This window comes from Chinchilla lanigera, unplaced genomic scaffold, assembly GCF_000276665.1.
Source record: "Chinchilla lanigera isolate Chin_1 unplaced genomic scaffold, ChiLan1.0 scaffold00123, whole genome shotgun sequence".
NCBI lineage: Eukaryota > Metazoa > Chordata > Mammalia > Rodentia > Chinchillidae > Chinchilla > Chinchilla lanigera.
In genome coordinates, this window is record NW_004955524.1 from 2,895,747 (window position 1) to 2,922,077 (window position 26,331).

A 26,331-nucleotide genomic window follows, 5' to 3' on the forward strand; every position below is an offset into this window, starting at 1 on the left:
AGGGAGGGGGAGGGGAGGAGGGAGGGAGGGGGAGAGAGGGAGAGGGGGGAGAGGAGGACACCTAAACTACAAAAACTCAACAGCAAAGAAACAGAAAATAGCAACAGCCTTAGAAGTGAGATGAAATCGGTCATAAAAACCTCCCGACAAAGATTGGGCGATTTCACTGGTAAATTTTATGCAGGATTTCAAAAAGCAACTGAAATGCTGTTTACACTTTTCCAAACAGCAGGAAAGAAACCAATTCCAAACTCGGTCTGTGACGGGGGTGACCCAGCCCAAACGAGGGCCCTCACACCGCTGGAGTCAGACCTGGAAGCGGGAGCTTTCTGCTCCACTCCGCAGCGTGAGGGGACGGAGAAGGCAGCACGACCTGCGGCAAGCTGCCCTGCGCCAGGGGGCTGGGCGCCGACATCACAGGGGCAAATGCACACAAACCACCCAAACTAAGTTAAAAACAATAATAAAAAACACAGTCTAGCACTCAGGAGGCTGAAGCAGGGGGACTGCTGTAAGTTTGAGGCCAGCCTGAACTACACAAACCTCCTGCCTCAAAAGGCCAAAAAATAGAAAATAAATAAAAACCAAACTCTCTGGCATTTTATTATGGGAACTCTGAATTACCAGACCAAAAGCAAAAGTGGCTTAATGAAAAACACCCCGTCAGACAGGGCCTCCGCTAAGGCCACGGGGCCTGCCTGGAATTGGCCTCCCCAGGCCACTGAGTTGGGCATTCTGTAGGAGACTGAAACGCTGACGGTGGGAAGCAGACAGGAGGGACGTTCTCAGCACCCGTGCCCCACCTTCCCACCCCCTGCCCTCGCACCTGTGTGATGGGTGATAGTGGGGACAAGGTGGGAGACACCTGCTGGCTCTGCTGCCGCCTCGCCTCTGTGCCCAGGGCCAGGGGGCTGACGCCGGCGGGCCGGTGCTGCGGAGAGGAGCCTGGTGTGCTCATCCCTGGAGAGGAAGAAGGGAGGCTAAGGAAAGGTCACTGTCACGCTCGGGGTGACACTGCAGGGATAGCCCGCCCCGAGACTGGTCCCAGGCAACCTTCCAAGCCCCAGCCCCGACAGCTCTGGCTTGGCGTGCACTGCTCCTCCCCCAGACCCCAGGGTCCCGCAGAGGAGCGTGCCCACTGGCCCAGCCAATCAGCATTTGTCATTTCAGGACTTGCAACTGCCCCTCCCCTTCACGTGACCAGGCTGGGCCAACGAGAGCCTGCCTCAGCACTTTGGAGGGAATTCCGGCAAGGGCTGACTGCAAGAGTGTGGGGGACCCCACGAGAGGCCAGCGTGGGCCGGGGAGCCCCCGCCCAGCCACACTGGCACTTCTGGCTTCGGGAAGTTATGCATCCCCTTTGTTGCTTAACTGGGCTTATATTGCCCTTAGCGTCAGGCAAATCCGTCCTGGCATCGACGCGATTCCAGCAGCTTCGGGGCCAGCCTGACCCTTTTCCGGATGGAGTCCCCACCTGTCCCCCTCAGCGCCCTGACGCCCCACGTCCAGGCCCGCCTCACACGCCTGGGGTGCCCGCTCCTTCACTCTCCCCTCCACACACTGGCTCTGCCCGGGCCCTGGCTGCCCCTTCCCTCACCCTGAGCAATCTGATGCCCGGATCCAGGGTGGTGAGGGAGGCTGGTGAGATCAGGCTCAGGGTAGCAGTTGGGGCCTGCTGGGGGGCCCTGGGGTGCCGTGCCAGCCGGGCAGCAGGGCCCCGCGATGACAGGGGGAGCCCCGAGGCCCAGTGTGACCCCCACCCAACCCCGAGCCTCAGCTTTGCCGATGATGACACCGCCCCGTGGGGTTCACCGGGTGGCCTGTGAGGTCACGAACAGGCTCTACAGAGGGCTTGGTCCGCAGCCAAAGCTGGGTGCAGCCGTCTGACTCACCCAGGAGATCGGGGCCCATCTTGCCGTGGGCACCAGACCAACCCTGTTCCGGCAGATGGCACGGCGGGGTTACAGCCTGTGGGAACACACCCAGCGAGCCCAGTCACGCCTGCACTTCCCTCCCCCGGAGCCGGGGCAGGGCTACGTGGGGTACCCCGAGCCACACTGGTGTTCCTGGGCAGAGCCCCACGGGCTGCAGTCGGTGGGCCCCGGGCCTCAGAACCCACGTCAAGGGAGGAAGCAACAGAAGCTCTGCTCAACACCCCAGGGTCAAGACCTGGGCCATGGTCTCCAGGCATCAGGTGCTTTGTGTGGCCACAGGACGCCCAGTGCCAGGTCTGGGGCAGGTGCCAGACCTCTGCAGGGCAGAAGCAAAAGCTGAGAGCATGTGGAGGGGGCCCCAGGGGCAGACAAGCTCGGTGGCCCATCCTTGGGTGCGGGGCACTGACCCGAGGCTGCTGGGCCTGCCGATGTTATCTCCCGCCCCATGGGTGCCGGGGGTGGAACCCAGGGCCTCACATATGCTAGGCAAATGCTCTACACTGCGCTACACCTCCAGCCCTTGAAAAAAAGTTCTCTTTCTTTATGGTTATTTTGAGATACGATCTCACTACGTAGCCCAGGCTGGCCTTGAACTTTTGGTGATCCTCCGGCCTCGGCTTCCCCAGTGGCTGGGATCACAGGTGTACACCATGATGCCTGGCTCCCTTCTGATTCTTTAGGGTTCTATGTGGATTTTCCCAAATTTTAAATGTCAACTTGAAGTGTCACACATGCCTGCGCGTACACACAGACACGCTCACGCGCCACACGAATACACCAGCAGCAGGCCCGGCCCGCGGTCTGCCAGCCTCCAACATCCGCCCTCCGTCAGGGGTGCTCTGAGCCGGTGCTGAGCTTACAGGCAAGCGCGCAGCCACAGCACCCTGGGAGAGGCCAGCCGGGCGGAAGGGACACCCTACTGCTGAGCGCTTTTGGCAGCCTGGGTCACCTTTGGAACAGGAGCCCGGCCAGCTGGAAGGGAAGTCTGGGGCGGGCGGGCAGGGACAGCTGCCAGGAGGGGAGGGCAGGCAGGCCAGGTGGCAGGGGCCCGCCCCATGGCAGGCAAGCCTGCTGGTGGGGCCGGCTGGCCTCGGAGCTGTGCCAGGCAGGACACCGGGCCTGCCCAGCTCCTGTGCATGGGCGAATGCGAAGGAGGCAATGGGACAAAGTCTCCAGGGCCCTCCTCCTCCTGGGGTGGCAGAGGGGCGCTGAGGGGGACCATGGCTCAGCCAGCTTAACAGGCACCCAAAAGCAAGGCGGCTACCGGGGATTGCAGGTTCACAGGGCCGCATGCGCAGGCCTTGCTGCTGGACTCCTCGCCGCGCTGCTGCATGCCCCCACGCGGTGTGTGTCCCCGCGCTTGTTCAGACCCCACGGGCCGAAGGTCTGCACAGAGGGGACCCTGGAGATGCTCCCACACAGCTGCCCGAGGCGCCTCTGCTCAGCCCAGGGGGCAGCTGACCGTGGTTTCTTGGGCCCACCCTGTGCGGACGGAGGGGTCCGCCTGGCCAGGCGGGGGCTGCTCCTGGGGCTGCCCTGAACCTGCACCTCTGCTCTCAGGCCTCCTCCGCGCCCTCTGCCTGGCAGCAGAGCCTTGGCAGGCGTGTGGCTGGGGTGAAAGGACACCGCTGGTACCCTGGGGCCAGCCCCGCCCCCTTCCCAGTTCCGGCCTCACCCCCTCAGCTGCCAGCCCAGGGCAGGCACCGGTGCGGCTCCGCGCTGAGCGTGAGCCCGGCGCGCAGGAGACTGGCTCCACCTCCGGCTCCGCACACCGGGCACCTCCGCTTCAACCCCACACCCGCCGCCCGCCCTGCTGGCACCTGAGGGTGACGGGGCCTCGGTCTGCTCCGCCCTGGTGTCTCTGCAGAGCACGCACAGCAGCTCGGGGCCCTGCCCCAGGGGGCCGGTGACCCCGCAGGAGCCTGGGCTGGTGCTCTCGCGAAAGCCCGCCGCTGGGGCCCTGAGCACAGGCGGGGACACGGCGGTGGCGGGCAGTCCTGGGGCCAGTCGGGACGAGCACACAGGGGCGCCTGCGCCACCCCAACCCTGGCCTTGCCCGTCCCCGGGGGCCAGCTGGGCCACTGCATCCTGTCTGCCACTCCCAGGGTGCAAACCCACACCCCACAAAGGAGCACACTGGGGTGCAGGTACACAGCATGAGCGGGGAAACAGGCCCAGCCCAGGAGACAGGTGAGAGCGAAGGAGCAATGGCGGCCTCAGGTGAACACGGGGAAGTGGCGGTGTGAGAGGCAGGGAGAGCCGAATGCTAGCAGAACCGCGGGTCTGGGCAGCACGGGCAAAGGCCCCGAGCCCCTGCGTCCAGCTATGGCACTTGAGGGTGGGGACGTGGTCAGCAGGTTTGGGCTTTCATGGAGAGGGGGCAGGGGGCCATGTGAAGTCACAGGCAGAGGGAGAACAGGTGAGCCGGGCTATGTTGGGACTGAGGGCGGGCTAGAAGGTCCTGCCTCACACGTGGGGGAGATGGAGGAGTCAGGGGAACCCCTGCCATCATCCTCAGTGGAGCCACAAGCGAAGTCCCCAGGAGGACAGGGCGAGGGCCCTGGGCCAACCCTGCAGACCAGGCGAGGGAGGTGAGTCTGAAGCTCAGGAGACGCCAGGCCACGTCACAGGCCGGCCGCGTGCCCGAAGGGGCAGTGAGCGGCTAGGCCTGTCCCCACAAGAGAGGAGGTGAGCAGGGCAGCCTGCCTGGCCCTGGCACCCTCCAGGGCTCCCCAGCTTCCCCTGGGAGCCACCTGGAGGCCCCACGCTCCACAAGCCCCCAGGTGCGTTTCTGCCCACCCAGGCCCACTGAGGGCAAGATGCTGCGGCCCAGAGGCCTCACCCTGGCCAGCGCCGCCGAGGCCCAGATGGGTCAGGTTGCCCGCCAGGTTGCCGGTGCTGCTGGAGCCGCTGAGTGCGGGGAACGGGGGCTCCTCGGGGTCCAGCGGGGTTGGCAGCGGGGATGGGAAGTGGATGTTGGTCAGGTCAGGCAGGGAGCCCCCCGTGTTGTGGGTGGCGGGGATCAGGGCCGTCGTGCTCTCCTGGTCAGTAGATGGGAAGATGCTGGGGAGAGGCCAGACGGGCAGGGTGAGCTCAGGGGTACGGGGCTGCCCAGAAAACTGGGGAGGGGGTGAGCAGGCGCAGGAGGCCGGGACTGCTATGACCAGGAAAGGACGTCAGTGCCAACCGTCAGGTCACAGGTGGCATGAGGGGTGGGCGGGGGTCCTGGCCAGGGCCTGGTCATCAGAGGGGCGGGGACGCAGCAGATGTACAGGCTGGGGGGCCAGGGGCGCTGCAGGGACTTACTTGATGCCAGGGACCTCACAGGACTTGGGCCTGGACCCCGTCTGAAAGGAAAGACAGCAGAGGCTGAGCAGCGCCCAGCAGGGCCAGCCCGACCTGCCCTCCCAACAGAACCCAGCCTGCCAGGGACCTGAGAGTCCCTTGGATGGACAGCAGTATCCTCAGGGCTTGGGGGCACTGCCCCAGGGTCATTCTGCCCTCGGTGGCCCTGGATGGATGGGCACAACCCAGGCGCCACGGAGTCGTCAGGGCGGGTACGGGGGAAGACCAAGCAGTCCCCGGGGACCCAAGGCCAGGCCCAGAGCTGGAACAGCCAAAGCCCGGCCGCCAGCCCTGGTCCTGCCACAGGGAGCCCACGAGCAGCCGCCAGTCTCCAGAGGTGGGGAGGGCACAGAGGTGGGGACGCCCCACGCGGCCTGAAGCAGGTGCCCCAACATGGTCCCGGTGACAGGGGGATGTGTGGCGCTTATGTGGGGCCCTCATGCCCCCTGGAGCCCCAGGGCACCCCTCTGCTGTGCCCTCCATGATGGCGGCCCGGAAGCCCCGCCCTGTCCAAGAGGTTTGGACTTTCCGCAGTGGGAAGCAGAACCAGCATCGACGTGGGGGCAAGACACACTTTCTGGGCGGAGTCCCAGGGCCCGCTGCCGGCGGGCTGGTCCCAGGTAGCCTCCGGCCCCCACATCCTGAGCTCCTGATCTTGGAGGCGCGGGCAGGCAGAGCCCGCCAGGCTGGCAGACAACACCCAGACCCCAGCGCCTGGGCTCTGTGGGGATTAGGTGAGGAGAGGGGACCCCCAAGCCTCCGAGCGGGGCGCTCCAAACCCCAAGTAAACACTGGCTGCATTACGGGATTTCTACAAAGCCCCTGCCGCTGATTTTCCGAAGACTTGGAAGCTCGAGCACTCCGCCAACCGCCTGGGAGACAGAACGGGATTTGGGAACAGAATGACGAAAACATACCCAAGGTAGCTCGGCCCGTGGGCCGGGGAGGGGTCCTGCCCCGCTGGAGAGGGAGGCGGCACCCCGTCAGCGGCAGAGCACCACCAAGCATGCAGTACACGGACCCATGGGCCCGCCTTCCTGCTACTGCGCGTCTGAAGCGGCTTCCGGTCCAGTGTGGAGGGCTGACACGGCTTTGGTTGGGGGTTAGGGTGCGCTAGGACAGCGCCCTGCCCACGTGACACCCACGCAGCTCTGCTGCTCTGCCCACGGGGCAGCGGTACCACACGTCTTCGTTTCTTCAGGGTCCCTTTATTTCTTCACTCGTTTTGCAGGACTGGGCATGGAACTCAGGGCCTTTACATTTAGCTATAGCCCCAGCCCTTTTTGATTTTTCATTTTGAGACAGGGTCTTGCTTAGTTGCCCAAGCTGGGCTCAAACTCAAGATCCTCCTGCTTCAGCCTCCCAAGCAGCTAGGATTACAGGCTTGCGCCATGGCGCCTAGCTGGGATGAAGACCTGTGCCACTGTCCTTGTAACTGCGACTGACAAGCAACAGGTTCAGGGCTGGGTGCGCCTCTTGCCAGGAGGACAGGTCTAGTGCTACTGCGGCACCGATCTGAAGACATTCTGACCTGGGCACGGGCAAATCTGAGCAAGGCCGCTCCTCGGGGACAAGGGAGCGGTGGCAGCGTGGCGCTGTGGCATCTGCCCAGGCTGGGCTCAGGAAGAATGAGGCGAACCGGGCAGCCCTTACCTTCTTGGCATCCCAGGCCGGCTTGGACAAGGTCTTGTCTGCCTCCGATGTGGCCTCGTCCATCCCTGGGACCGTCAACAGCAAGACTGGGGTGGGGACAGGGACTGTCAGGACGAAGCCCCGCAGCCACACAGCGCGCAGGACACATCCTGACCCGCTAGGACCGCGCGAGGCCAAGTTCTGGCGGGAGCTCCAGGCCGCGGGGAGGCTATGGGAAGGCGCCACTGAAAACCCTTTACAAATCAGCAGACTCAGCGTCTTGCAAAAAACAAGAACACAGGCTCGGCGCTCAAGGCCGCATCTCTTCTGCCTCCCGTGCCAACAATCCTGGGCCCTGGGCGGCAGCCACGGCCCGGCCCACGCGCCCTCAGCTCCTGCTCGGCCCCATGCTCAGGGCTGGGAGCCTGGCCCTGGAAGCCAGCGGTGACGCTACATTTGACAGACAGCACTGCTCACACTTGGGAAGGGGCCAGGCCTGGAGGTGACACCCGCGGACCTGTCGGGCCCCAGCAGAAGCCGGTCCCAGCTGTTTCCCGGGGTCTTGAACCTGCCAGGCGAGCGCCACCCCCGACTCACCCACATTTTTCTGCTTTTGCCCCAGCACTGGCACTGAACCTGGTCCCAGCCACATCCTCAGACCTTTATTTACATTTTTACTTTTTAAACATTTTCAGACAGGGCCTCACCAACTTGTCCAGGCTGGGGTCAAACTTGTGATCCTTCTGCCTCAGCGTCCCAGAGTGCGGGGACGACAGGCATGTGCTACCCTCCCTGGCTCCCCACTCTTGCCGAGGGGTGCATCGGGGCACCCAGGGCGAACCCCAACCCTGTTGCTGCCTGGGCCGTGTCCCCCGGGACTCAGCTGCCAAGGGTCTGGGCCGGGCTTCCTTCCGGTCTTGGGAGGTCGGGGACCACCACATCCTTGTGTGCAGCTTCAGGGCCCTGTGCTGGGGGGTACCAGCAGGGGAGACTCAGACCACGCCCCTGCTCCGTCACTCTAGCACCCTGGGCGGGGCCACCCTGGGATGCCCCTCGGGCACCACCACCCTGGGACACGTGTGCAGTGGGGGTGGAAACGCCCTGTCCCTGCCAGGCAGGTCCTCGACCTCCACCCCTTACGTGGACTCCTGGCCAAGCTGTGCCTGAAGCTAAAGGCCCAGCCCGGCCAGACAAGGCCCCTCCAGCACAGGCTTGATGCCTGTAGCTGCAAGTGCCGTCTGCATGCCCCCAGCTGCCACGACCACGGCCCAAACCTGTGAATTCCAGGAGATGGTGTCCATTCACAGGAGCACTCTCTGCCCAGAGAACTCCTATGCACCCTTCCAAACCCTGCTCACGTAGCCTCGCCTTTGACAACGCCCCTGAGCCCCTCCTGTCCCACGTCACAGGCCGACCCTTTGACGGCTGTCAGCCCATGGCTGGTGGCCTCTTGGGGAACAGGGGCCATCTGCTGGCCCAGCCTGACCCCACTGGAGACCCTGAGTACCCCGCCGCACCTCTCTTGTGGTGTGTGTCCTGCGACCCTCCCGTGAAGGACTCCAGCTGGGTGGGCGCCATTGTGCTCTGGTGCAGGGCGGAGTCAGAGTTGGTCCTGGGGAGAGAGGCAGACTCATGAGCCCGGGGGGAGGGGCAGGAGTCCCCACAGCTGGGGTCCCTCTGCAAGTACCCTAGCCTGGGCCAAAACCTGGGCCCTCCAGCCCCAGAGAACACCACACGACCGTACGCCTCTGGGAGCAGCCACCACCACCCCGTGGCACACAGCCACCCGGCCCTCCACGGGCACTGATGCAGGGTGAGGGGAGGCCGGGCCTGGCACTGGAAGCCAGGGAGGCTGCTGGTCCACAGGAGCCCCACACAGGGCTCGGGGAGGCAGAGCTGGGCAGCCCGGGCGGGCGGCCACTCCCACCAGCCCCGCCACAGAAGGAGCTGGGAGGCCGCTCCACCCAGGCCCCGCGATGGGCACCGGGGACAACGAAGACAGAGGGACCCCGTCCGGCCCCAAACGGCTCCCCTGGCCAGGACGGTCTGCGTGCGGGGCACAGCCGCGAGTTCAAGGACAGGAGGGGCCGTGGATACCTGATGGGGCCTGAGGTGACCAGAAGGAACCAGATGCAAGGACAAAAGGCCACCAGGCCCATGTCCTGGGCCCCAGGCCTGTGCCCCCCATGTCCTTGTGTCCTGAGCCAGGGCGCGGCTCCATGCTCAGCTCCTCCCCTCCTTCCCCAAGTGTGGGGGTGTGACCCCACAGCCTGTACTCGGAGCTACACCCCAACCCGCTTTCATTCTGAGACAGGGTCTCCAGGAGTCACCAAGCTGCCCAGGCTGGGCTGGAACTTGGGATCCTCCTGCCTCAGCCTCCAGAGTGCTGGGGTCACGGGTGTGCACCAGCACACCCAACCTTTTAGATCTTTCTTGATGACAGCAGTGATGACTGTTACTTTTCCCTCTTACAGGTACAGTTGTGCATTTTCCTAATTTTCCATCATAAACATAGAGTAGTTTTATAACTTTTCAGTGACTATTTAGCAACACAGAAAACACTCACAATAACGCATTCACTATGTTGGAAATGAGAAGCTGGGCATGATGACGCCAGTCTCTGGTCCCAGCTACTCAGGAGGCTGAGGCAGGGGAATCACCTGAGTCCAGGACTTTAAGAACCCATCTCACAGAAAAACAAATACAATTTAAAAGAGTAAAATAAGTAACAATGACAACACAGAATACCCAATTTTGGTTGAGTAAAAAACAGCAGAAAAAATTAGTCACGAACGAGGAGGCTTCGAAGACTCCCCGGGCTGTGACCTCAGCAAGGCAGGGGGCCCATTTCTAGCCACCGCGGGTTGCGCCGTGTGCCGCGCTGAGGTGATGGCACCTGGCTCTGCACGTGCACCCTGGAGGACGCAGCGGCGCCTGACACTGACCTCCTCCAGCTGCTGTCTGCGGGCGGCGAGAGGTACACAGTGCCGTACGGGCAGCTGTCGGCGTGCGAGGAGTTAAGGGGACGCAGCTGTCACCTCAGACCTGCTCAGGCCCTGCCTGCACCTGGCTCCTGACCGGGGCAGGAAGCCCACAGGCCCCCGGCTGTGCTGCGGGAGCTGAGGCAGGGCTTCCTGCCTGCTCTCCTGCCGGTCCAGGGTGCCCTGAGCCCGCCCCTCGCACACACGTGCCCAGGTGCAGCAGCAACGGGGTTCAAAGCCTGGCCTTGCCCCTTAATCCTGTGCTGTCAGAGGGCTGTCAGAGGGCACGGCCTCCTCCAGGAAGTCCCCCCAGGTTAGCCTGATTCCAGCCCAGCAGCTGGCAGGAGCTGGCAGTGGGCGGCTACCCCAGAGCCTACTAGGCACACTCAGGGCACAGCTGCTGCCAGGGCCTGGGCCCTCCCCAAGGACCCATCCTGGGAAAGGATATCTGCCGTCCGTGCTTGTCCACCGACAGGGGCCGGCGGTGCGGGGACCCAAGGCGGCCGCGCTCACGGTACACTCTGTCCACCAGCCCGTGGTGTCGGGTGGTCCGGCTGGTGTCCAGGCCCGAGGACTGGAAAGGCGTCTGAGGACAACGAAGGGACAGAGACACAGAAAGAGAGAGAGGGAGGGACAAAGGGAGAGAAAGAGACCGAGGCAGAGGTTACTGACTGCGGCCTGGCACCGCCCTAGTCCCCAGGGTCGCATCTCGGGGACCCTGCTCCAACACCCTAGATGCCACGCTGCGGCCAAGACGGCCTCCTCCTGCAGCCCCAGCCCCCAGCCCTGAGCACTGGGGCGGGGTGCACGAGCCAGCAGGGTGTCCCAGGCTGGGGACGCAGGCGAGCAGTGCAGCTGGCATGCACGGCCAGGCAGAGCAGCACAAGCTCGGGGCCCAGCACCGGCTGGGTGCCAGGGTGCAACCGCTGAGTAGCCTATCGCCAGGTGCACACAGGCCTCCCCCACACCCGTCCCCCGGGAGGCTGCCAAAACGGGGCAGGCTTCCGGCACAGCCAGCTGCCTGCAGGGCCTGCCAGGCCAGGCGTGCACTCTGGGCTCCAGACACCGTCCTGGGCTGCCCTTCCCCACGCTCATCCAGGACCCACCAGAGCCAAGGCAGGCCCTGGCTGGACAGGACTTCCTTCCGGCACCTGAGCCGCCTGGAGCCTGCGCGCTGCCTGCCCTGGCCCTGCGCTGCCCCCCTGCCATCTGACCGGGCGAGACTGGCTGTCTTCGCCAGCTCTGGGCGTGGCGGGGCGCCTGCCTGGCCATCTGGTCCCTGGGCCCCATATTCTGCAGGCAGCTGGGCACAGGGCGAGGCTGACGTGAGAGGAGCCTCCCTCTCAGAGGCTTCCACGGCTGGGATCCCAGGCGGCCCACTTGCCCCAGGGTCCAACTGGACCCAGGAAGGACCAGCACCCTGGGTCTTCCTGCACTTGCGCCCCCAGAAGGCTGCGAGCCCAGGAGGCGGTGCTGACTGAGCAAGGGCGGGGAACCCACCCGGCTGAGAAGCGCTGAGGCCACGGGGGACACCAAGGGGCAGAAGCCAGGGCAGAGGGAGGAGGACGCACCCGGCCTGCCGGCCTGCTCTGGGCTCCGTGCACACGTGTGTGCACGCGTGTTCAGAGGGGACCATGCAGCGCAGGGCACATGCTCGGACCCCACTCGGGAGCACCCCAGACTGGGAGATGTGGGTGCAGCATCGCTCAGCCAGACCCCAGGAGTCTGGGGTCCCGATGCGACCAACGCGCTCCCTGAGGCGGGGGGCAGGGGGCGGGGTGCTTCCCTGCGAGCCACAGGGCAGCCAAGGGGGGACTCGGGGACACCCAGTGCCCACACACGTGTTGGGGTCTTGAGGACTGGCACCGGGGATGCCGTGACCTCAGCCTGGGGGCTCAATTACCAGAGAGACAGGAGCCGCTGCCAGGGCCTCCCCCAGAAATCCGCTGGGCTGAAAATGCAAGAACCAAGACTCTGAGACGCCTGGCGGGCCGAGGTGTGGGCCCCGGGCTGTGCACCTCAGGCAGCAGAAGCCCGCAGGGCCTGCGTCCCCTTAGCCTGGGAGCGGGGCCGAGGCAGAAGGACCCGAGTGAGCCCTTCTGGAGGGGACAGGACCCTCTGGGAGACAGGAGGCAGGGAGGGGAGCCCAGGCGGGGATGGAGAGCTCGGGGGGAACCAGGGCTACGTGGAGCCTCGCTGTCTGTACCCCTGGGGTGCACCCCACGCTCCCCACAGCCGTGCTGGGCCGGTGCGACTCAGGGGCAGGAGGGGCACCAAGCTCTTCGGGGAGGCCTGGTCCCCTGGCCCGCATGGCCTCCGCTGTTGCCAGGCCAAGTCCACCTACAGGGCGGCCAGCCATGTGGCCACCAGGGACGGGTCCACGCAGAGCCCTGGGACCAGGGCGGGGAGAGGCCCAGCCCCCCTCGCACGGTAGAGAAGGGCTACACCATGGTCTCTGTCCAGAGGGCTCTGCCTGCCATCATGTCAGGGTAAGGAGGCTGGGCCTTCCCGAGAACTGAGGGGCTTGCGGATTCTGAGGCCAGACAGAGCCTAGGCTGCTGTTTCCTAGGGTGGGGCCGGGGATGGCGGAGTCGCGGGGCCGCTGCAGGGCCGGCTCACCTGGAAGGGCAGGTCTGCGGTGCTGCTCCCAATCTGGTTCACGTTGGGCAGGGACCCGCCATAGTACTGGCCGCGGCTCGGGCCCAGCTGCAGGTACTGGGACTTCTGAAGCTGCAGCTGTAAAAGAGAGGCAGCCAGCTGCGGTGAGGGGGCTGGGCCACAGCAGACACCCCAGGGAGACACCCCGAACGTGGGCTGGCCGGGGACTGCACAAGAGGACACTAGGCCCGGGTCTCATCTCAGCCGACGGCTCTAGCGGACACGACCCAGGAAAAGCCACCTTTCCTGCAGCAGCGACCAGGGGTGGTGTCCACAAGCGCAGTGCTGGTTCCCTGCACATGGCACCTGGATGCCCAGTGCAGCCCACACAGGGCCAGGTGGCCTGGACTCCAGGGGTCCTGCCCGAGCCCCAGGTCCCCTTCACGCAACCTGGGGCCTGCTGGGCCCATGGCATTCCTGCTGGGCAACACCACTGCTCAGGCTGGGCCTGCAGCTCCCCACGCGCCTGCTCCCTGGAGTGGCCCCTGCAGATCTGTGGGGATCCTGAGGGGCTGCGTGTGGCCCCGGGGAATGAGGGAGCACCGCATCGCCGAGGGATAGTTACTAGGTCCGCACTACGTTCCCCCACATGCGGCCCCGCACACCAACCCAGTTTCCTTGGCCCATGGCTGTGGGGCAGAAGAGCCCCGGTGTCAGGAGCTCGAGCAGCACCTCACAGCCCAGGCAGACGGCTTTTACTGTAGGCCGGGCGGCCCTGAGCAGGTGGCTGCGGCCGGGAGAACACCCTCCCTCCCAGCAGACCTGCCAAACTCGGCCAGGTGGGGGTGCACTGCCCCTCCCTGCGCATCGGTCCCTGCTGACCCTTGTAGGCCTGTCCACATACATGCTCCTTGCATCCCAGCTTCGTGCAGGAGCCTGCCCTGTGGCCACCTCTTGTGGACCACGTGGCCAGGAGCCCCTCGTGCTTCGTTTTCCCCTCTCTAGCGGCGGGGGCAGAGGCAAATCCAGGGCAAAGCGGGGCGGGAAGGGAAGTGCTTCTAGTGCACATGCTCCGGTTGTTTTTGAGCCGGGGTCTTGCTGCATAGTTCAGGCCGGCTTCAGCCTCCTGAGTGCAGGGACAACAGGCATGCGCGATCCCGGGGAACGCTGCACGCCCTTCTCACAGCAAAACCGCCAGTTTCCAGGCCCAAGTGCAGGAGAGCCCTGAGCCTGCCCAGTGTCACTACAGAAAGAAGTGTCACTGTGTCCCTGGTCCTTGGGCCACAGTAAACGGTCTGTGCTAGCTGCAACTTGGGGGAGGCCATGGCCACGAAGTATAGGCCAGTGGAGACCAGCCCAGGTGTGGGCACAGGGAGCGGCCCTGGTCGGCTACACTCCGCATGATGTCACAGCGAACAGCAGCCGCATGGCTCGGCCGGAGGGGACACCCGGAGGGTCCCGCCGGGCCTTTCCTGGCTCTGCCCCAGGTGCATCACTGGAATCAACAGTCCCCACCGGCAGCTGTCTGACCAGAGGGGGGTCTGGGGACACCGCCGGCAGCAGCAGGTCCTTCCTCTCTCTAGGCCTGGGGTGGGACCAGCTTGGCTTTGACCCTGTGACCCTCGCCCCGGCCACAGGAGCAGCTGGACAGCGCTGCACCCGGAGCAGTACAAGGTTCTTCCCCGCTCCACCAGGGGCCGTCACCCTGCTCCCACACAGAGACCTTGCGGGCAAAACCCACAAACCCTGGGGCCAAGCCACAGCTGCAGCCAGCAGCGCGTACCACAGTGGGTGAGGGGCGCAGGACGGGTGGACAGACAACAGTTGGGTGGTGGGTGGACAGGAGGACGGACAGACGGATGAGCAGTGCGCACTGTCCCTGCCCCCTGGGACGTCTGTGCACGAGCCAGTGACAGCCCCGGTAGGAAGCTGTGCGAGCAGCTCAGCAGGCAGCAGGCGAGAAGGGGCCTGGGGAGAACCGCAGCGCCCATGCCCCGCAGCTCTCGCCCACAGCCCCGCCCGTGGGCAGCGATGCCCACCAGGGAGCAGCCCCATCAGTCCTGCATCGGGCCCTGGTTTTGCCATATTCCTTTTTTTTTTTCTTTTGGTACCGGGAATCGAACTCAGGACCCTGCGTACCAGGCAGGCTCTGTGCCGCTGACCTACACCCCTGGCTTCGCCACGTTTTAACTCTGCCTTCTGGACAGTTGTAGGTTTACAGGAAAACGCCAAAGGCGCAGAGAGGGCTCCTGTGTGCCCCTCACCCGCATCCCCGAAAGCTCAGCTCCTGGGTTCTGGGTTCGGTTGTCAAAGTCATGGCAACAGCTCCAAGACGACACTGGCCGCGGCACCCCGCGCGGACGCCGGCCTCTCACAGTCACGACGACAGCGGCAGACAGCCCGGCTCCGGAGCTGTCCTTTCGAGTCGAGCCTCGGCCTGCTTGTGGCTGCGTCTGGTGCAGGCCAGCAAGGCCACATGGCCAGCAGGAGGCCTGGGCCCACCCTGCCCTGCCCAGCCTCTGCCCAGGGGCTGTGGCCTTGGGTCCCCCTAGAATGCCAGGCCGCTGCAGCTCAAGCCCCTCAGGCGTCACAGGGGCTGGAAAGAGAGGACAGGGCCCACGCAGGCACCTGCGTCTGGGCCGACGGAGGGCAATGCGGCCACGGTGCCCTGAGAAGCCCGTCTCCATCTCTGGCCACCTGTGCCCGGGGTGGCTGTCGGGAGGGACGGGAGGCATCCTGTGGCCACCACGGTACCATAAACAACGCCAGGCGCTGCAGGCTGCTTCCTCCTGGGCCTTAGGGGCGCCGGTGTCTCCGGGCTTGTGGCGCTTGACTCTGTTCTCCGCTGCCACGACATGGCCTTCGTCTCTCTCCCTCGCCTTTTGCAGCCACGGCTCAGAGCTCTGCAGCTCTGCACACACTCACACTTGCCAGGTGCCATCGGCAAGAAGTGACCAAGGCTCCAGGTGGCAGCGCGGCCCTGCGTGGACACCAGGCCACTGCACAGGGGGACTGGGTGCACATGGACTTGGGCATCTGAGGAGAACCCTGGCAGCACCCGGGACAAAGAGAAAGCCCAGCTGCCCGGGCTTAGCGAGAGCGCAAACACAGCCCCCGGCCAGGCCTTGCAGGTGAGGGATGGACACAAAGTCAGGGAACACAAGAGACCCACCTGGGTCCTTCGAGGAGAGCAGTTTGCATGGTGCAGATGGGTAAACCAGGCCCAGAGGAAGGACCAGACCGCCCACGCGCCTGGGTCCCTGTCTGGACTTGGAACTGGAGCCCCTCTTTCTGGGAGCGACCTCACCTCCAAAACAGCCTGTGCTTGCATCCTGGGGCCTGCACAAACTGTCCTTTCGCTGCTGCCACGGAAGCCTGTGTACAGGGCAGCCTCAGGCCTACGCAGAGCACCCCCATGACACTCACAGGATGGGCTCAGCGTAGGGGCACCAGAGGCTGAGCAGTCCCGGGAGGCCCAGTGTGACCAGAGTGGCCATTTCTCCAGCATGGGGAGACACGTACGCAGCCCCCGTCTCCTGGGGAACCCTGCACAGAACAAGGGGACTCCCCACCCGCCCCGCCAGGCCTTGTCTGCAGACAGAGCTGGCCTTGGTCAGGCCAGGGCTGTGGGCAGTCGCCATAGCAATGGGCTGGCCTTCTAATGAGATTAAGGGGAGCGGCCAGCTGCTGCTGAGCTCTGTCTGCGCTGGGCCAGGCTGCAGAGGGGATGGAGGCGTGGGGTGCTCTCCACAGGCTGCTCCCTCACCAAGAAGGCCTGTGGGGTCCCCTAATGCCCCTGCCCACTGCATTCTAGCATGTAGGCTCTGCATGGCCCCTACCAGCCAAGCCGTTCCCCTGCCCCAGGGCCTTTGCACAGGCACCACCTCTGCCCAGAGACAGCCGCCACCTCCCATCATCCATCCCAGCGACCCATGGCCTCCCTATCTGGTCTGGGACCCACCTGTGGTCTGGGTACCCCTCCTGCCATCCTGTGTGTGGCGTGGTAGAGCTCAGGGTGCAGCTGAACACAGCAACAGCTCGCAGACAGTCTCAAGGCCTGGGGACTGCACCCCCTGTACTGCACAGCCCCATCAAGAGGGGAAACTGGGGCCCAAAGATGGCAGAGGGCAGAAGGGGTCACTCCTAGTCCCCTTCTGGGAGTGTGGCATGTACACAACGGTCAGAGGGGTTTGCATGCCTGGCCCATGGCCAGAACTCGATTCCAACGCCCTGAGAGCTCTTCAGCCCAGGTGGGGCGGAGCCCACATTCCAAGCCGGACTCAGCACCTGCCTGGCTCCACCAGGGCCAGTCTGGCCTACACGACAGCATCCTGCCTTCCCCCAGACTCCAGGGGCTCAGCCTGGCACCAGGCACTGCCAGTGTGGGACACGTGACGGTCACCCAGAAGGACAGACAGACAAGGTGCTGCCTTCAGGAGCCTGTGGCCCAGTTGGCACAGGGAGCCAGCACTGGGGCAGCCTCGAGGAGATGGCAACGGAAAGGACAGCAAGAATGGCAAGTACAAAGGTCCTGGGGCTGCAGGCACACGGGGCCTGAGGACTGCGTGGGCAGCTGAGAGAATGAAAGCGTCCCTAACCCAGCCAGCAAGGCCCTTCCCGCAGCCGGGCAGTGACACCCTGCCCCGCCTCATACTCCCCGGCACCATCTGCTCCCTGCAGCTAAGGCCTTGGCTTCCACACCAGGCCTGATCAATGCACCCTGAGCAGGTGCAGCAGCCGCACCCCCACCCACGCACCACACCCCCGCAGCCAGGGCCGCCTCTGCCTCCGGGAGGGGCCGGGCCAGGAAGCGGATAGGCAGGCACCTGCCCCAGTGCCTCCCAGTCTCCCCATGGATGAGGGTGAAGCCTCGTGCTCCCCACTTTTGGGCATTTGAGCCACGAGCTTCTCTGAAGCTCTGAGAGCAAAAAAAAGGGCATCGCATGGGCCGAGATGGAGCGGGGCACCGGGCACAGGCTGTCGGCGCAGCACTCAGGGGCTGAGGCGGGAGGATCCAGGTTGGAGCAGCTTGGGCTCCTAGTGAAGCCTCGTTTCAAAGTAAGAAGATAGGAAGGGCTGGCATGCGGCTTAGTGTAAACGCCCTGGGTTCAACCCCCGGTAACGAAGGGAAAAAAGCCAACAAGCACTTTTCTGAGACCCAACACCCCGTTCCAGTGGGGGTGAAGATTTTTATGCCTAGCTGCCCTGTCCCACAGGCAAGAGGATGCACGCCTGCACGCCATGAGGGGTCCCCACCACCGCGCACTGCACAGGACGCTGGGCCAGCCGGGGGGCAGGGGGGGGCGTAACGCCAAGTCCGAGGGCAGGGCAGCCCGGTGGCCAGGGACGGGGGAGGGGACCGTCGGGGGCCATGCAGGGGATGCTGGGCCTGGGCGCCACCCGGCTGCTGTGTGCGACCGGTGTGCAGCTCCCCGCGCTTCACCTCTGTCCCATGAGGTACAAACACGCCTTTCTCGGCAGTTCGCACGCTGGGCAACCGCCATGTTGGATCTGGGTCCAAGGCTCCCAGCCCCCGCAGGAGCCCCGTCCCCACGCCACCCCACCCGGCAGCCCGACCCGCTTCCTGTGTCTGGCTTCGTGTCCGGATGTTCTGCACACGTGGCACGGACAGGCAGTGTGTGGCCGGGCTCTGGCTTCTCTCACTCCGCGTACCCCGAGGGTCACCTCTCCGGGCGGGCAGTGGCTGCGCTCTGTCCCGCAGCCCGGCAAACTTGCTGGTGCGGACGCCACGTTTCTGTTTATTTATGAAGCAGTTGATAGACACCTGGGTTATTTTTCCATGCTGGGCTCCTGCGAGTAATCTGCTGTGGACCTGGAGTGATGAGCATCTGGGTTCCTGCCTGCTTTGTTTTTTTTATTTTTTCCATTGCTGGGGTTTGAACCTAGGACCTCGCAAACTCTCTACTATCGAGCTCCATCCCCAGCCCCTTTTAGTTTATTCTGAGACAAGGTCTTGCTAACTTGCCCAGGGTGGGCTCCAATTTGCCATCCTCCTGCCTCAGCCTCCCAAGCAGCTGGCACCACAGGCGGGCACTGCCACACCCTGCAGAATCCCTGCTTCCAGGTCTCCTGGATCTAAGCCAGAACTGCTGAGCCTCACAGGAGGTCCTGTGTGCTTCCTGCTGGGGAACCTGCTTCCCGCTGCCGCCCTACTGTCACACACCAAGGCTTCCGGTTTCCCCTCATCTTCCCGCGGCTCGGGGCACGTACCCCAGGGCCTTGCTGCTAGGCCAGCGCTCCCCGCCGAGCTGCACCGCCATCATGGGTGAGAGTGGGCAGCGCACGGCAAGCTTTGTTTTGCTTGGAGACAGGGTCTCGTCACGTAACCCAAGCTGCCGCGAACTGTATTTACATTTCTCCCGTTGCCTGTGCCGTGCTGGCGCCTCAGGCTCCGTGGCCGTCCCAAGGCCAGGACACTCTGCCCACCCCCGTTTCCCAGGCCTCCGGTCACCATGTGATCACCGTGGCGCTGCTGGGCCCCAGGCCTGGCACACGGGAGGATGAATGTGTGAGGGGAAGGGACAACGGCGCTGCTGGCACGCGGAGCCCAGGCTGTCACGGTCCTGGCCAGCACAGTCCTCAGAAACGCTCCCCTCCGCGCCCCAAGTGTAAACACAGACCCAACACCACACGCTGCTGGGCAAGCAAGCACGGACGCCTCCCACCAGGCGCGCTCCAGACTTCCAGCCGGCCCAGTCCCGGCACGGCGGGGGGGCGTCGGTGGGAAGCTGAGGTCCCAGGGGTCTGAGGGAAGCGCAGCTGGTTGCCCACCACTCCCCCGCCACCGACCCTGTGCTGCCAGCTGGCCCAGCGCCAGCTCTGAATGGGGCTCTGTGGCCGCCCAGGAGGGAGGAGATGGCACACAGCCGCGTTCTGCAAGTCAGGGAACCAAGGCACGCAGGGTTGCAGGGGGTTGTGTATGTTCCAATCAGGCTGTTTCCCGCTGTCGCTGATCTAAAAGAGATCAGCGCTCTGGGAGGCTGAGGCAGGAGGACTGAAAGTTCGAGCCCAGCCTCGGCTGCTTGGTGGCCCAGTGAAACCCGGTGTCAGAATAAAAGATGAAATGGGCTGGGGATGCGGCTCAGAGTGAGGTGCTGGGTTCCACAGTGTCTCCTGGCACCAAGCCCACCCTGACTTCTCACTGTGTCCCCAAGGTTGCCAATGCATTCTGCTGCTGGGCCTCGTACGCAACGTGCCTTGTGCAGAACCTTCCTCTCACTGCCTGGCTTTTGTTTGTGTTTTGTTTTGTAGTCCTGAGGCTAGAACTCAGGGCCTTCAAACTAAGCTGCATCCCCAGCCCTTGTGTTTTTTACTTTAAGTAACCCATGCTGTGTTGGAACTTGTGATCCTCCTGCCTCAGCCTCCCAGAGTGCTAGGGTGACAGGCATGCACCACTGTGCCCAGCGTAATGACCACATTTGACCCTAGTGACCGCCTGGAAGCCCCATCTCCACACACAGTGCTGAGGCTTTGACCCTGGCAGGCCGCGGGCACAGTCCCAGGGGTACGCTGCCTGCCCACGTCTGCCCAGGGCACCTGTTGCCAGCCTCGGGGCGCTGGGGAGCACCACACCCTGGAAGGGCCGGCTCCCCGTTGACGTCTAGATGTCATTAGCCCAGGGCCAGTGAGGAAGAGACGGCAGGGGACAGCAGCACTAAGGGCCCCTCCCCAGCCCATGAGGGACGGCCGGGTCCCTGCTGCGCGCGCGCACACACATACGGCCGTGCCGAGGACCTCCAGATGGCGCTGTGGGGACCAGGCCAAGGGCACGGGTCGGGCTAGAACCTGGGGTGGGAGAGGGCCCCTGAAGGCCCTGGGAACGGCTCTGCTAGGTGACAGCTTCTCGAAGACACCGGGGTTCAGGACCAGACACAAGCGAGCTCGTCCCAGGTTTTGCTTCTACACAACTCGTTTTGTGCAGCTCATCAAACTGGAGAGGCCTGCGAAGCCTCAGGCAAAGGACAGAGGAGTGGCCAGCAGCTCAGTGGGGGCACCAGCAAGAGGAGGAGGAGGAAGGGGGCCGGGGGAGGGGAAAGAGCAGAAGCCCAGCATGGTGCACCTACAACCCCGGCACACTGGGAGGCTGAGGCAGGAGGATCTTAAGTTCCCGCCCACCCTGCTGCTCACCCCGCCATCGTTTGTCCTTCTAGGGTGGGCCGCATCGCCCACCTAGGCCACCCTGGGCCCAGTCCCTTCCTTCTCTGTGTTGAAGGGCAGTGGCTCCGGGTGTAGGCCCCACCCACATGGCATCCACAGCTGTGTCTGCAAAGGCCCCACTTCCCTACAAGGTGCCGTTCTCAGGCTCTGGTGGACGAGACTTTCGGGGAACACTGTTCAGTCCACCCCTGGCACCTCCATCCCCATGCAAAGAGCCACCCCAGGGAGGCAGTAGAGGAGGCCGAAGCCCCGCCCTGCAGGCTGTCACCGAGGGCCACATCCTCCCTTCCCAGGACTTGGTTTCCTTCCGTCAGGGGACGGGGGCAGGGACGACGCAGCAGGGCGGAAACGGGGGCTGGGGGGCAGGGGGCCGGCAGCATCGCAGGGCCACCTGGCAGCGGCCACAAGGGCAGCGGCGGCCTCCTGCCCTGACCCAGTGACCCCTCTCTGAGAAGCCGGCAGAGACACGAGTCCTCCTGGGAGGGTCGAGGAGCAGAGTCCATCTTTCGGGAATGGCTCCACCCAGACGGCGGGAAGACACCAGCCCCCGAGGCAGGAGGAGCCGGGCTGGCTGCGAGGGGCCTCTAGAACATCTCCACACAGCACACGTGGGTGTGGGTGTGGGTGTGGGGCTGCAGAGGGCAGGCGGCCGGGGACTGTGAAGCCGCCAAGGGCAGGCCTTAGGTCAGCGCCCAGGAGGGTCAGGGCAGGGCCTACAGGGCCAGGCATGTGGCTGGGCGTGGCAGTGCACACCTGTCACCCCAGCACTCTGAGGCTGAGGCAGAAGGGTTGTCACAAACGCAAGGCCAACCTGGGCTACATATTGAGTTCAAGGGCAAGCCTGGAATACAAGCAAGACCCTGTCTCCAAAGGCAAAAACCCCAGAACAGTAACACAAACCACACCGGGACAGGAGCGCTGAACACGTCCCCAGAGTCTGGGGACCCCGTGACAGCCCTCTGTGGTTGCAGACCGAGGACCCTGTCCTCTGGGAAGTGACCGGACCACCTGGGCTACAGGAGGGGCTCAAACTCCTCAAGATCTTTCTCTCCAGGAGAGATGCAGACCTGAGCCCTAAACCCCCAAACACACCGGGGTGCCCCAGCCATGAGGGCTCCGGAGGGTGCTGGGGCCAGAGCTGGAGAAGGGCTGGGGCTGGAGGCGTGGGGAGGCCCTGACGCATGGGCATTTGTTCAGAGGCCCTGAAGAAAGGACACCAGGGTACCCCGGGCGGGGCACGCAGAGGTGTGTGCAGGTTCTCTGGGGACAGGGAGGGGCATTCCAGATGGAGCCAGAGTGCTGAGGGGACAGGGTGGGGGTCTCAGGGAGGTCAGGGCAAGGACATAGGGGTCAGCAGCATCACGTGCCTGACCTGCAGCCCACAGCCACCAGCTGCATGCTTGGTGCCAACCTTCACAGCAGCAGGGAGCCAGGCAGGCAAGGTGCATCTGCGGGGGGCTGCGTACCGCCTGGTGAAGCCCCCCCAGGGGACCCAGGGGGAGCCTCCGCCGGAAGCTGCTGTCCTTGGAGCCAGGGGAGATGGCGCTGAGATGAGGGCAGGCAGGTGGGGATGCAGCCACAGGACAAGGACGCCCCGCGCCCCCAGGAGCTGCAGGTGGCCAAGAAGGGGCTTCCCCGGAGCCCTGGGGGTGTGCGGTCCTGGGACAGCTCGTCACTGGGGGTGGTGCTTTACTACAGCACGGCAGCCCCACGTCACTCTCACCCGTGGGTCCCCCTTCTAGGAATGCGGAGGCACAGGTGGCCCCTTTAAGCGGTGGGGCCTAGCAGGACGGAGGCCATGGGCGTGACTTTGGAGGGACGCTGGCACCTCCCCTTCCCCCTCCGTGCCCCCCCCCCGCGAGCCCCCACAAAGCTGTCTGCACCGCCAAGCAGACCCTGACCCAGCTGCGGCCCCACCCCCCGCACGCTCTGCTCTCTGCCCTTGCGCAGCACTGCGTCCAGGGCAGACTGGAGGCCGGCAGACACCGAGTCACAGGCAGGGCGGACTGCTCCCACAGCGAAGCGCCCGAGTGTGCGGATGGCTGCGCAGGAGGACGGCCCCTCAGTGGGCACGGCGCAGGCAGCAGGGAAGGGGTGCGGCGCGGGTGCTTGCTGAGGTGCAGATGAGCCTGAAAACGAGGGCCGGGGCGGCCACCTCACTGTGGCCCTGCTGACGTGGAGGGGCTCGGTGGGCACAGCTGCAGAGACAGGAGGCCCACGCGGGGACCGCCCACGGGGACAGTGCTCTGTTGCAGGTGGGGGTGCTCTAGAACCAGGAAGTGGTCACGGCCGCAGGACCCCGTAAAGGCCCCAAAGGGCACTCTGACCCCAAACCACTCACGGCCTCCATGGCCGTCACCGCAGGCACAGTCACTGACCCCACCGCTGCGGACCCTGGTGGCCCAGTTTCAGCCTCCATGCTGGTCCCCCCGCCCCCGTCCTCATGTGACCCCACTGCTGGGTGTCGCTGTGTCGCCCGCCTCTTTTTACAAGGTGTCCTACCCCTGGACTCAGGCCACCCCAAATCTAGGGCCCCCCACCTTGCCCCACGCCACCCACAGCCCTGTCCCAATCATGCCAGTACGGGGTTGCCACCTGGGGACATGGCGTATGGCACTGCTGCCATGAGCCTGGGCGGGGACCCAGTGTGCCCACCACCTGCACCTGGGCCCCGGTCTGCTCCTTCCTGGCCAAGGGCCCAGGCAGGTTCCTAAACACCTGCCTGTTTCCTCGTCCCTGCTGAGGGTCAGGATGAATTCCTTATGCAGGGCCACAACACCTGCAGTTCGGGCCACGGGCCAGGGGCAAGCAGCGAGAGAGGGAGACCTGGGCCGCCATACCCGAGTAAGGAGCAGGCACCACTACCCATTCAGGGAGGCCAGGGGCGCGACCCAGCGTCCCATCCCAGCCCATCCTGCCAACGCTCCAGCCCGGGGTGCTGGCCTCCAGCACCGTGGTAACTTGTCACAAAGCCACAGCCAGCAGGGTGAGCGGAGCCTGCGTACAAGCAAGCGTGTGGCGTGGAAGGAGAGGAGGGTCCCACTGCTGCCCTGGGTGCACACGCGGCCCGGAACATGCGGGCGCTGCTCTATTTGTAGCTGGGGGAACAGATCCTGTGCAGTTTAATTTTAAATCCCCGTACCCACTGAAGAATGCAAACCACCAGCAGGGAGGGTTGCCTCCCCAGAGCGGCCCCTCATCCCGGCAGGGAGCCCACACGGAGGACGCCCCTCCACAGCCTGGGGCTCCCAAGGCCACAAGCCATCTTGAAAACATCAAGCTTGGTTTCTGACAAGTGCCTGACCCAGCCTCAGGGAGTGGAGCCCAGCCGCGGTGGGGGGCCCGGCCATCCCCGAGTGAGGCAGCACTGCCCGCCTGTCAGCTCCCAGACACCGCGCTCGGCTGCGGGACAGGGCCCTCCCTCGGGACGTGGGGAAGGAACCCAGGGCCTTCACACTGAGCTGCCTCCCAGACCTTTTTTTGTTGAGACTAAGTTGCTGGTCTCCCTCAGTTGCCCGGGCTGAGCTTGAACTCGGCACCCTCCTGCCTCAGCCTCCCAGAGTGTTGGGATTGCAGGCTTGCGCCGTTGTGCCTAGCTCAGAAACACTTTTTGGGAGTGTCACGGGTCTGCCTGCTGCTGGCAGAGACCTCTCCCAGAAGCACGGCGCACCGCCCCCTGCAGGACAGCGTGGGTAGGTAAGACAAAAGTGCGCTGCCCTCCTTACCACGAGCCCAAAATAGCTGTAATGCTCCATTTTTCAGGCACAGCTTGGTGGCACGTTGCATAAGAACACGCAGAGCCATCACACGACCCAGAAGGCCGGAGGGGCCACCAGGGCTCACCCAGGACCCCTGGGCACGGTCCCTTCAGTCACGCTCTGGGCCCAGGCTCCAGGTAGGCCTCACCGAGTTGGTCCTCAGACTGCACCCCAGGCCAGCGCCAGGCTGCGGTCCCCGCCGCACCTCCCCTCACCCCGCGAGACCGTCCTGAGCTCGGCCTCTGCCCGGCAGCGCGGCCCGGCCTCTCGGCCCAGCCACCCGCACAGCCTGCCACCTCGTCCCGGGCAGAAGCCTCTGTGCGCAGCTGCCGCAGGCTTGCTCCTCTCCTCTCCTTTACTAACTCAGTTCAAACGGTGTCGCTCTCCTTTTTTAAACATGCCAGTAGGTTTCCACGCTGTTTAAAATAAAACCCGACCTGCTTGGCAATTTGAGAAGTTTAAACGAGTTACCACAGGCCTCAAGGAAAGGAAAACTCCCTCCCTCTCTCCCTCTCTCTCTCTCTCTCTCTCTCTCTCTCTCTCTCTCTCACACACACACACACACACACACACACACGCACACACGCACACACACGTGCACGCAGGCTAGAGGCAGCAGGAGTGACAAGTCAAAGGGGCCTGCAAGTGTCCATCAATGTGCCTAATGGTGATGTGTCCACAGCACGGAGTATTACTCAGCCAGGAACAGAAGCGACATGCTGACAAACTCCATCACAAGGGTGGCACCTCTGGACCCTGACGCCGAGTGAGGAGCAGACACAGAGGGACCCAGGGCTGAGGAGGGTGGGGAGCGGCTGCCAAGGGACAGGCTCTCCTCTGGCGGGGACGGGAATGCCTGGGACGAGACAGACGCTGGCTGTGCCACGCGGCAGCGCGCAGTGCACTGCGCTGTTCTCTGCGCACGGCGGCTCCCGCACGATGCGAACTCTACCCGGCAAACAGCTCGAGCTGTGAGGGCACCACAAGGGGGCCCTGCCGCTCCCCATCACCTCTGCACCCGCTGCTGGGCCCCCTCTGCCCGCTTCCCTGGGACCACACCCTCGGCCTGAGCCGGCCGCACCCCCCGTGCCCCCAGCGCGGACCGCAGCAGCAGCCCTGGGCTGGGGTTGTGTGAGGTGAGGGCCCTCTGCCACAGCCAGGGGCACCACGGGCCCGGGGCCAGGACCGTGTCACCACCCTCCCAATGAGGGATCACAGGGCCGCCACCAGCACCCACCTGGACCCACACGAGCAGAGCACCCTGGGGTGGGCACCAGCGTGGGCAACCCCCTGGCCACCACCCATCCCCCACCAGGCACTCCCACGCGCTCACAGAACCCTGCAGCTGTGCACACCCACGTATCTGCACACTTACACCTGCTGCCGCCGCACATTCCCCACACCCATGCGCACACCGCCACACACCCACCCTGCGCACAGACGGGCGTGCGACCTGCGTGCCTGAGCCCACTCCCTCAGCAGCTTCTGTGCAGCAATCATAGCCCAAATTCCCAGGGCTCAGGATCACTGCCGTGCCCAGGGCGTGGCCGTGGCCCCGGTGGCATTAACAGCTCTGTAAGAGGAGGGACCTGAGCCCCGCCGCCCTGTAGCCCCAGGACGCCTCCACGTGCCTCCGGGACCCCTAAGTGACCGGGTCCAGGGGCGGCGTCAGGGCAACAGAACAGGCTGAGGTGTGACCCACACCGCTCCCACTGCTTGCAGGAGCGGGCCCCCCCCAACGCTGGCCCAGCGCCTGCTCAGTCTCCCGCCGCAGCACTCCCCAGCCCAGGACTGAGGGACACGGGCCGCCAACAAGCCCCGGCGCCCTCAGAGCCCCTTCCCACCGCAGCCCAGCCTGGTTCTGGCCTGCGGCATGGAGCCCTCCCCGAGGGTGCCCCAGAGCCA

At 64.8% G+C, this 26,331-nt stretch overlaps 1 protein-coding gene across 4 annotated transcripts in view; it reads right to left on the bottom strand.

The window, feature by feature from the left end:
• The window catches only part of Crtc1 (CREB regulated transcription coactivator 1), a 55,948-nt gene that overhangs the window by 11,093 nt on the left and 18,524 nt on the right, over positions 1 to 26,331 (bottom strand). For 3 of the 4 annotated variants that reach the window (XM_013507306.1, XM_013507307.1, XM_005409593.2), the window contains exons 2-10: positions 12,512 to 12,628; positions 11,796 to 11,843; positions 10,341 to 10,478; positions 9,857 to 9,918; positions 8,429 to 8,523; positions 6,933 to 7,018; positions 5,241 to 5,281; positions 4,777 to 4,997; positions 827 to 960 (exon numbers count right to left, since the gene is read on the bottom strand). In XM_013507306.1, coding sequence (XP_013362760.1) covers positions 827 to 960; positions 4,777 to 4,997; positions 5,241 to 5,281; positions 6,933 to 7,018; positions 8,429 to 8,523; positions 9,857 to 9,918; positions 10,341 to 10,478; positions 11,796 to 11,843; positions 12,512 to 12,628 — 942 coding nt within the window. The remainder of the gene's footprint in view (positions 1 to 826; positions 961 to 4,776; positions 4,998 to 5,240; positions 5,282 to 6,932; positions 7,019 to 8,428; positions 8,524 to 9,856; positions 9,919 to 10,340; positions 10,479 to 11,795; positions 11,844 to 12,511; positions 12,629 to 26,331) is intronic. The other variant, XM_005409594.2, reaches the window with a different exon arrangement.